The sequence below is a fragment of the Nematolebias whitei genome, chromosome 23 (genome assembly GCF_014905685.2).
Source record: "Nematolebias whitei isolate Nwh7 chromosome 23, NemWhi1, whole genome shotgun sequence".
Taxonomy (NCBI): Eukaryota; Metazoa; Chordata; class Actinopteri; order Cyprinodontiformes; family Rivulidae; genus Nematolebias; species Nematolebias whitei.
This window is the reverse complement of record NC_056520.1, coordinates 10360396-10372005: the sequence shown is the minus strand read 5'-3', so window position 1 is coordinate 10372005 and position 11610 is coordinate 10360396. Positions and strand designations below refer to the sequence as shown.

At 40.4% G+C, this 11610-nt stretch overlaps 1 protein-coding gene across 1 annotated transcript in view; it reads left to right on the top strand.

Moving 5' to 3' along the window:
* Positions 1-11610, top strand: part of LOC119428799 (sodium-driven chloride bicarbonate exchanger) — a 94560-nt gene that overhangs the window by 65334 nt on the left and 17616 nt on the right. Inside the window, exons 11-15 of the mRNA XM_037696478.1 lie at positions 2208-2354; positions 2655-2755; positions 5150-5324; positions 7237-7370; positions 7499-7744. Of these exons, the coding sequence (XP_037552406.1) occupies positions 2208-2354; positions 2655-2755; positions 5150-5324; positions 7237-7370; positions 7499-7744 (803 nt within the window). The remainder of the gene's footprint in view (positions 1-2207; positions 2355-2654; positions 2756-5149; positions 5325-7236; positions 7371-7498; positions 7745-11610) is intronic.

Below are 11610 nucleotides of genomic sequence, written 5' to 3'. Positions count from 1 at the left end.
TATATATATATACACAGTGTATAAAGGCATTTTAAACCCTTCCCACACTCTTGCAATATTCTAAACAATGTTTCTAAACGCCAAACGCTCTAAAAGAGCACAGCATTTCATCAACTCCACTCTCTGTGCCACCTGCCAGCACTCTCGGCCACGCCCACTTATCTGCTGCAGAGCGGAGAAATGACATGCTGCAGGAGGAAGCTTCTCATGCACCAGTGGGCTGCACACAGGTGCAGCAGGTGCTAAATAATTTTAAATGATTTATTTTAAATAAAAATTCCATGCCGATCGTGCGGCTCATCCATCAGTTAGCCAGTTGTGTGTCATGTCCATGTGTCATGTTCAATCTTACTTTGAAAAACAGCGATAGAGCAAGTCTGCGAAAAACGAACCGCAGAGTAGCGAGGGACTACTGTACCACTGGAAATCAGACACCAGATTGTCAACGCCTGGGGTTTCAGAAGCTCAAACAAAAGTCACTAGCAGAAGAAACTCTGACACAGAAAATATTTGGGAAGTTTTTACAACCCACAACCTCAACTCTGCTGCTCAACCCACAATTGTGAACAAATGTGGGTTGAGCCTGTCTAACTCTGAACACTAGGAAATGCCTTATAACTGCGATTTTCCTTCCCTCCATTGAATACGGTGACATTATTTACATGAACGCCCCTACAAGCACTCTGAAGTTGTTGGACGCTGTCTATCATGGTGCGCTAAGATTCATAACTGGCTGTAACTATCATATCCACCATTGCACCCTGTATTCACTGGTTAACTGTACGTCATTAACTTCACACAGACTCTTTCACTGGTATATTTTCATCTTTAAATCACACCTTGGTATGCTGCCTTCTTACATCTCCTACATGTCCCTGCGTAAGTGCAGCTACAGCGTGCACTCTCAGGACATTATTACCTGCAGTGTCCCCTCAGTGAGGACTGAACTTGGCAAAAGGACCTTCTCCTACTCCGCTCCTGTTTCCTGGAATATCTTACAAAAAGACCTGACGCTCTCGACCTTGACCTCTCTAAGTGGCTTCAAACATCTGTTAAGTTCCTGGCAAAAACCAATGCAGACATGTTCTTGTTTTTAGTTTTCTACATCGCCTTACAACCTAGCTGGTTTTTATTTCACTTTTTAATACCATTTTATTTTCACTTGTTATTCTCAATTTGTATACATCCTTTATAATTGTCTATTGTTTTTGTTGTCCACTGTTGTCATCACTCTTTGTTAAAAATCAGGTCTCTTGTAAATTAGTCCCTGATTCTCAATGAGATTAACATGTATAAATAAAAGTTTAATGAATGTGGCACTAGTTAATGTAAAATAAACTGGCTTTCCAACAGCTTAAAATGTTTTGCCAAGAAATATTGTTACACCAAAGAAATAATCAACCAAGACAAGTTTCCTTACTTTTTGTGCTATGTTTATCTTCCCACCCAGTCATGCATTTCAGCTTAAATCCCCACGCAAACATGAAATAATAAATCTAGAACAGGGGTTCCCAACACTGGTTCCTGAGGAACACCATACTGCATGTTTTAGTTGTTCCTCTGCTCCATCACACCTGATTTGATTGAAAGGGTGATTAACAGGCTTCTGCCAAACTCAATAAAGTACTTAAACCACTGAAACAGGTGTGTTGGAGCAGAGAAACTACTAAAACATCCAAGATGGTGTTCCACAAGGATCAGAGTTCGGAACCACTAATTTAGAATGTTTAAATAATATAACCTAAGAAAGCAGGCCGTGCAGGAAATCAATATAGTCATTTACATGGGCTCTTTTGTGTAACTAAGACTGACCTTTGACTTATCTGTAGAAAGCATCAACAGTAACATCAACCCGTTGGGGAATAAAGAACAGTTCCCACAGCATCTATAATCTGATATTACTTACAGTCATCTAATCCAGATGTTCCTTTTTGTTTTTGAACCGGTCCTTTGGGATACATGAAAATAGGAGTTTTTAATGTTTAACTTATTTTATCAAATATGGAAATGAATTCAACATCATTTGGGAATTTGCCAGTGTGGGCAAAAATTATGATCTTTATTTAGCATAAGAAAAATATAAAGGCTTCGTGTAGGCAATAACCGTAACTGAATAGACTGAAGAAAGCACGTTCCTCTTGTTTTGTTTATTTTTTTCCTAGTTCCAGTACTACAGAAGTCTGTAAATATGTACTGTGCCTCTGTAGATTTTCCATGATGTCGCCTACAAGGCCAAAGACAGGAGTGACCTGGTGGCAGGTATAGATGAGTTTCTGGATCAAGTGACGGTGTTACCCCCTGGCGAGTGGGACCCCTCCATCAGGATAGAACCTCCCAAAAATGTTCCCTCTCAGGTGACAATCCTGTTGTTTTTTGATTACTTATTAGCAGTGGTTACTTGTGAATGAATGTCATTTTTTCTTTGTTCTTAGGGCTCCTTTGGTAAATAAATACCATACCACTGTGACATTAAACTGTTTTGCTATAATTCTGTCCATGATACTTTGCTAGATTTAGATGTAAGTGGTCATATTTAAACAGAAAATGACCGATAAGGTCACAGATCACAGAGCATTGAGGCTTGTCCCTCTTATTTCTATCCCTGAGGACGGCCATTAACCAACAGTTGATTGACAGTGATCTTCACTACACAGGAAAAGCGGAAGGTTCCCCCTGTTCCCAACGGAGTGACCGATCTTGGCGAATCTGAGGAACATGGAGGACATGGTGGGCCTGAGCTGCAGCGCACTGGAAGGTAAGGATTTACATTCTTTGACTTCTTGACGCTCTCCTTTGTGCTCATCTTTTTGTCACCAGTAGCTACCTCACTGGTCCCAAACAGTAAATTTTGCTGTTCTAAAAGGCAACCCCATTGGACAAGTATCATTCCTCACTCCTTGACCCAACACAGACACCTTTGTTTGATTATTTATTTTTTAATAAAAAATTTCAAGAACTTTATCCCAAATTAGTAACATTTTAGAAAATTGACGTCACATTTAAATTCACTCTAGTGGAAAATGGAGTCAATACAATTATTGTACCTAAGAACAACTGTTTTATTTTGTTGTTTTTTTTGCCCTTTAGTGTCACATTTGTTGGACGGTATTATTCTACTGTACTTCACAACTAATAGAGAAGTAGTGCACTGTATTTATGAGACAACCAAAGTTATTATTTACTTACAAGATACTAAGCTAGAAAATAATTTAATTTCCAACCAAGACAAACTTATCAGGCTTTAATGAAAAAAAAAAGATGACTGCAACATCATGTAGCATATAAAACTCAATTACAACATCATTTAATATGTCTAAAACAATATCGGATATGTCTAAAATAACAGAAAGCATGTCTAAAATAATGTCAAAACTGTCTAAAACAATGTAAAACTTGACCGAAATCTAATTTAGCATGGCTAAAAACAATATAAAACATAACTACAACAGGACAAAACATTACTTCAACAAAAAAAATGTAAAAAAAACAAACGTGCCTACAAGATTGTAAAATAGGACCACAACCTCATTTATCTTGACAATAACGACCTAAAACAAGCTCATAACAAGCAAAAATATGGTTTAGCGTGACTCAAATAACAAGAAATCTGACTATAACAGTGTATTTCAAAACTAAAACAATGTACTACATCAGCAAACTTAAGGTACTATGATTTTTTTTTTCTTCCCAGTGTGTAATCTTGAACTCCTAATCAAAACAATGTATTTGGTGTGTAAAGGGTGTTTGGTGTGTAGCTTGGTGATTTAATAGCAGAGGACTGAAACTGAGCTGTGGTATTCTGCAGAACATAACATCTCTCCTCAGTTACATTTGGCCATAAGCCCAGTTTCTTCCATCACATGTCCTTCCCCCTCGTCCCAACACAGCAACCCACCCTGTGTTGCCACAGCAACCTCCTCTAACTGGTTCACCTCCACCCCAGTCGGATGTAGCAGTAGAGGCTGCTGGCGGTGTGTGAAGTGAAAAGGTTGACGCACACTCTTGAATGAAAGGCCTAGCACTCCTCAAAGGAATGTATATTGAGCCAGAGTTTTACCTAAAATCATCTTTTGTTGAGAAGGGACGGAGGTTTGGACAAACTTTGTATACGATATACATTATCATGCAAAATTGTGACATTTCACAAAATGTGCTAGTTCTCAAAATACACCATGGTTATAACTACAGTGTTTCTCCTACCATTATACAAGCAGGGCGCCCTGCCCTGTCAACAGAACCGGGTGCCCTGCCTACCGAAACCCCCAACCCCCCAGTCGACAACTGTTGGTATTGATGTAGTGCAAACATGCTAGCAAAAATGCTACTGACGTACCGCTCCGCTTTTCTACCCCCCACTGTCGTTGATAAAAACAAGCGGCAATGTAGCTCTAAGCTAGCAGGCAGGCAACACAAACGTGACTCTGTACCCCACTCCCCCGGTCATCGATAAATCCGGCAGCAACGTAGCGCTAAGCTAGCAGGCGGACAACTCAGACATGACTCCCCCACCCCCGTTTACAAAAAAAATGTGACGAGTGTCCCGCTAAGAGAGCTAATCTAGGGGAAACACTGAACTACTACTGCTCAATTTTGTGTTGGCTAATATCAGTTAATGTCAATTAGGTGTGGCAACCATCTTGAATTGGTTTGACTCTGAAGGTTAATAAGTTGTAGATGCACGAGCGGTACTAATCAGTAGTTTCACTAAAATTTGCCAGTTGGTTCAAGAGAGATTTTATTACCAGACAGCGTTCTATAAGGCGATAAGGTGATCGGGGGACCGAGATGGGGTAGGGGCAGGGCAGCCGACTCGGGACCCAAAAGTCCCAGGTTCGATCCCCAGTCATTGCACATCTCATGGTGTCTCTGAGCAGATCAACCTATCCCCAATCGCTCCTCAGGCAGTCCTCAAAAGCTGCCCACTGCTCCACCTGAGTGTATCCCAGTTGCGATGGGCTACATGCAGAGAGCCAATTTCCCCATTGTATGGGAACATACAATGATGACGACCCATAGCACATTAATATTATTAAATGGCTCTGCAAAACTCTATTTTACAGTGGATACATTTCAATCTCCATCCACACTAGTGTCATGGGCACCTTCTTTTGGTTGGCACCTTTTTTCCAAATTTTCTATCTTACAACAGGTTTTGTGGTGGGCTCTTTTTGGACATCAAGCGAAAGGCTCCTCACTACCTTTCCGACTACACAGATGCTATCAGCCTCCAGTGTCTGGCCTCCTTCCTTTTCCTCTACTGCGCCTGCATGTCACCTGTTATCACCTTTGGAGGACTACTGGGTGAGGCTACTGAGGGACGTGTGGTAAGATCCATCTTTATTTCAGTTTCAAGGTCCAAGTTAGTCTAAATTTTTAAATAGCACTGAAAAACACAATGGTCTGATGTCTCTCCATTATTTTTTTATACACCTGTTTTGTAGGGGCATTTATGGCTATAAAGCAATATCACAAGAAAGCTAAAAGGCATAATTAATCTGTTCAACCTTCATTTAGATAAATGTTTAAAACTGTACACAAACATTTGAAAAGCAAATATTTGTTTACGCTTAAGTTTAAGAGAATTCCAGCGACACCATTGTGAACAGCAACAAACACTGAAAGTGTGCTTCTCCCTGATCAAATGGCTCAACTAATATTACAGGTCTCTCTTGAAAATTAGTCCTCGTGACTCAACAAGACTAAACTATATAAATAAAAGTTGAATGAATTACAAAAAATATAAAATACATCTGTTCTAGTAGATGCAATCAATTTGAATCAGGCTCCATTTTTGTGTTTGCTAAGCATGAGTCTTTATGAATGTGTAATTTTAATACAAATCATTTTTGTAAACCATTTTTTTTTTTGTGGATAGTAACTAATTAGTCACAATAACTGGCAAAGAAGCAATCTTTTTTTTTATACACTCGTTAAAAGGCAGACGTGTTATGGTATAGTCTCTGTAAGTACGTACATACGTCTGTAAACTTTCCCTTGGATCATAACTTACGATCCACTCAAGATAATTTTGCGAAACGTCATATACATATGCGTCATCACTCGATGGAGTGCAACGTTAAGGTCACAAATTAAGATAAAATATTATACAAAGTCTTTGCTTGTCCAGTCTATTACTATAGATTGCTGTATTGCTGTATAATAAATTATCGCCAGGCGTATAATGTGCCATACGCAGTATTCTTGTGTTGTATTATACTATATTAAATCTCATTGCGTTAAATCAAATTAATTTAATCACATAGCATCACTGTTAAAGGTTGAATTGTATTGTTTCCTTTTATACTGCCTACATATCTTTAATTAGTCACATCACTGTCAAAGCATCAAGATACGTATCGCATCTGCCACAAACTAGAGACAACAGCTTAATTTAAACTACTGTCTTTTGGAACTATAAAATTTTTTTTTTGGTTTTGCGCTACATCTTCTTTCTCTTTCGGCTGATCTCTTGTAGCAGGGTTCCTCAAAGCAGATCATCTGCCTCCAACTCCAATTTCCCTGGTTTATAGTACTGGAGGAAACTGCTATCCTGGGTCCCTGACTGATCCGATACGGCCTTTGCACACTCTAGTAGTGGAGTCGTACCATTCAGTAAATTTTTGTACAATCTGATTGGGATGACGTATGATCCGGTAGGACATTTGATTGATCTGATAAGGCAGTTGTATAATCTGGTAGAGCCCTGGCACAAGTTGGTAAGGCAGTCTATGATCCAGAAATGCAGTCATTTGGTAAGGTGGTTGCACAGTCTCATAGGTCAGATATATGATCCAGTAGGGCAATCATACAACCGTGTAAGCCAGTCTCATGACCCGTTAAGGAAGCCGTATGATCCGGTAAGGCAGTTATACGATCTGGTAAGGCTGTCAAACTATTTGGGACAACTGCCATACAACCTCGTAAGGCAGTTGTACCATCCTGAATCACCATTGATCCAGACTTGGGATCAGCATCAGAGGTACACAGAAAGTTCATTTTGAATGGCTGGTTTGAACTACACATTAAAAAAAAACCTGTGAAGTGAACAAAAATCTGGTACTGAAAATCCAGAACTGGAACCTCAAGTTGACTCTTTAAAACACTAGTCTAGGTTTAGAATCCAGCACCCACTTAGCTCCATTAATTATGTCTAAGTTAAGCTGATGAAGCAATCCTGGACACTAAAGGCTTCATGTATGACTGAATGAATCAGATAATTTTTTTGTCTCTTTGCAGAGTGCTATCGAGTCCCTGTTTGGGGCTTCAATGACTGGAATAGCATACTCTCTGTTTGCTGGTCAACCCCTCACCATCCTGGGAAGCACTGGGCCCGTCCTCGTCTTTGAAAAGATCCTTTTTAAGTTTTGCAAGTAGGCATTTTTTTTACTTTTGAATTTATTCTGGTAACATAGTTCCCATTACAGAGTAGATGGGGCTTCTGCACAACAAAAAAGCAGTATACCTTGTTCCCACTAACCCTGCGTTTTGTGTGTGTCAGGGAGTATGGGCTCTCCTACCTCTCCCTGAGGACCTGTATCGGCTTGTGGACAGCCTTCTTCTGTCTGCTGCTGGTGGCCACAGATGCCAGCTCGCTTGTCTGTTACATCACACGCTTCACCGAAGAGGCGTTTGCAGCACTGATCTGCATCATCTTCATCTACGAGGCCCTGGAGAAGCTGGTTCACCTGGGGGTGCACTATCCCGTCAACAAAAACAACGACCTGCAAACACTCACACAGTACTGGTAAATAGTTAAATCCCCTTTTTTGGGGTAATAGTAGCAATCAGACATTTGGGTGTTTTATATGATTCCGTGATGTTTTAGTTGACAAATAATAATTCTCAAAAATGACAGTAGAGAGAGAGTCAAGGTCAAATATCACCTTTGTCTCTAACTTTCTGACCGCACTGTTTATGAGACAGACAGACAGAAACAGAGATTAGAAAATAACCCTGGATAACCAGTCTTGGCACAAACAGCAATTTGTGTTGAAAAAGTCCCCAAACCGTAAATGTCAGAAATCTGGTTGTCCCACATGTCAACTTTAAGGTGTCTTCTGTGTTTTATGTATGAAATAGAAGATTTCTCGCTTCCAGTTTTGAGGAGAAAAAGTTGAGCTCGGATACAATGAAAGTCAATGTGAGTTTAGATGTGTGGACTTTAGATTTTACAGGGATTTAAAAGAAGACTGCAGAAACACAAGTATAAATTGTATAAGAAATACTTCAAAGTGGCACAATGAGATATAAGACACACATTTTAAACAGGATAGTAACTGAAGGTGTTTCATTGCAAACGATACATATTATTTTGTAATTTTAGCTTCACTTAAGTCAATTTTTGTTTATATTTTGAAGCCCATTTTGTCTTTAAGTGAACAAAACAACCACATTGTAAAGTGTTTTGTTTTTAGCATCCACCATTGACGCTATACATAGTTGCAATACTGTATTGTGTGCAGAGTGCACTTAACTCAGGACATTTAAGTCTTTGCTGTGTCATAAAACAGCAGATTGTACAGACGAGCTGTTCATTTTATCAGTGGTCGTCTGTGCTTTTTTAGGAATAATCTCAAATTTTGTGTTTTCAGGATTAGCATCCTGCTACATGAGGTGTCTAAGGGTTTAGTGTACTGAAAGCTCAAAATTTTGCAGCTTAGTTTTAGAGGAAAAAAAGCAGTAAATATTGTGACACTGATCCCTGAAGTTCTCAAAAATAGAATACAAGATTTCAGGGCTTGATATTTACTTAATGGTCAATAAAACTCAATAAAATGGTCCCATTTTTTTCATTAGTCTCACTGAAGTTGTTTATAACAATTTCAGATAATAAGTGTAACCTCACTAAGTATAAAAATAATAGACTTTTACACTTCTTAACAAAAACGTTTTTAGTTTTAAAAATTACATTTGTCTTGAATTTCTGTTTCTTGTAAACTGATTCTTAGATAGATCTAGCTTAGCACTGTCACAGTTTTGGAGTTTCTCTGGCATTTCAGTGTTGCTTTTTATCATCTGTTGCAAAGAAAAAAGGGGGAATTGGAAATACCTTCCGTCTGTCCGGCCATCCATGCATGTTTTGAATGTGATAATTTGAAAAATAAGTGAGATTCCAACTTCCATTTTTGTGTTTGGCCGCATCTAGGTGAATGAAAATTTATATTTGAAAATTGGATTGCCTTGTCAAAATCCTAAATGGCCACTGCCAAATATATGTGAACCCTGTGAGCTGGATAACTTGTAAAATAAGCAATTGACCCACTTCCTGTTTGATGTGTGGCTGCAGCTAGGCATAAGAATGTTTCCCTTTGAAAATTAGGATGCCATTTAAAAATCCAAGATGGCCACAGATATATATATATATATATATATATATATATCGCTCTATCTATCGATCGATCGATTGTCTACCCCCTGTTCAAAAACTGTCGATACAAACAGTGCGCAACACTGATGTGTCTCTTGTCTACCCACCCCCCGTTGACAAAAATCACAGAAGAGATGAGCGCCCTGCCAAGGCAAGTACTGTAATGTAGAGGAAACACTGTACTCTTCCACTTGGGTGGTTTGACTTCACTTAAAATTTGGGTCCACTACCAGAGGTCTGGGAGTTTAAGGGTTTTACGCAGTGTCTTAGTTGGTCCTCAGATTGCCGTCTTCTGCACAGAGATCTCTGATGTTGTTCCTGGGATCTGTTGGAGCCACTCTTCCAGTTTGGGGGTCACAGCACCAAGTGTTCCAATGACCACTGGGACTTTTGATGCTTTGACTTTCCACAACTTCTGTATCCTAATACAGCTTTTGGTATGACTCAAGCTTATCATGCTCCTTCTTCTTGATGTTACAGTCACTTTGCTACATCTATCAACACTGCCTTCTTCTCTTGCTTGTCTACCACCACAATGTTCGGTTGGTTAGCCTTCACCTGTTTGTCGGTCTGGATCTGGAAGTCCCACAGTATCTTAGCCCTTCCATTCTCCACCACCCTTGGTGGCCTCTCCCACTTTGGCTGTCGGACCTCCAGTCCATACTTGACACAGATATTCCTGTACACTATTCCAACCGCTTGGTTATAGGATGGCAGCATGGTGGCGCAGTTGATAGGTCTGCCGCCTCTCATTGAGAAGGTTGCTGGATCGCATCCCAACCAAGGGTCTTTCTGGGTAGAGCTTGCATGTTCTCTTTGTGCATGGGTGAGTTTTCTCTGGGTACTCTGGTTTCCTCCCACAGACCAAAAACATGTATGCAAGGCTAATTGGTAACTCTAAATTTTCTCTAGGTGTGAATGAGATTGGGAATGGTTGTTTGTCTTATTTGTCTCTTATTTGGCCCTGTGATGGACTGTAGACCTGTCCAAGGTGTCCTCTGCCTCTCGAATAATGATTGCTGGATATGGGCACCAATGACCCCACAACCCAAAAATGAAGAAGCTGGTAAAGATAATGGATGGATGGATGGATATATATGGCACTATGTATGATTTGTTTCCCTGGATCTTACACCCTATTATTGTGTGTCGTACTGTCTCAAGGGCATTGTTGCACTGCCTGTATTGTGGGTCTAGTCTTGTATGGTAGACCCTGGCCTCTATTGCTCTTGTGCTGAGGGCCTATTATTGTTCTGCCATGATTAGTGCTTCTGTGTTGTCGTTCAGATGAGCCCTCTCTAGCCACTGGTAGGATTTGTTGATTTCAGCCACTTCCTCAATCTGCCAATGGTACATGCTGTACAGGGCCTTAACTTTCCATGATAGCTCCTCTTTTTCCTTCTTGTTCTATTGGGTTTCTGCTGCTGCCCAAGACATTCACTCATCAAATAATCATTTTGGGCTTTTCTCTTGATGTACCTCAAGATCTTAGTTGTTTCATCCTGTTGAGTGGTTTGGGTGCTCACTAGTCCTCTGACACCCCCCCCCCCTTCCCCTTTCTCTTAGTGTATTGTCTCAGGGTGCTGGACTTGGGGGTAAAACTCTCTATGAGGATTTTTCAAGTCTTTATGTCAGTGGCTTCTATCTACTCCTTTGGCCAGGCTATTATACTAGCTGTTGGCAGCTTGGACTTTGTTCTTGTGGTTCAGCTGGCTCTTCAGGACCTCCAAGACTTACTCTCTGTAGGTACTTTGTTGTGGCTAACTTTCTTGCGGCCTCATCATGATTGCCATTTGCCAGTGGGATTCCAAAATATTTGTATATGTCCTGGATATCTGCATTGTTGCCTTCAGGTAGTTCAACCCCTTCATTTGTGATCTCCTTGCCTCGCTTGCATACCACTTGATGGCATTCATCCAGTCCAAATGGCATTCCAATGTCCTTGCTGTACATCCTGGTGAGGTAGATCAGTGAGTTGATGTCTTGCTCATTTTTAGCATGCAGCTTGATGTCATCCATGTAAAGGAGGTGACTTGATGATTGTGCCACTTTGGAACTGAACTCTATATCCACTCTTTGCAACGATTCAGACCCATGCAGAATAGGAGTGGAAATGGACTCCGGTGCCCACAGGACATGGGCACCGGCGACCCCCGTGACCCAAAATGGAAGAAGCGGGTAAAAGATAATGGATAGATGGATGGATGGATGGATGGATGGATGGATGGATGGATGGATGGATG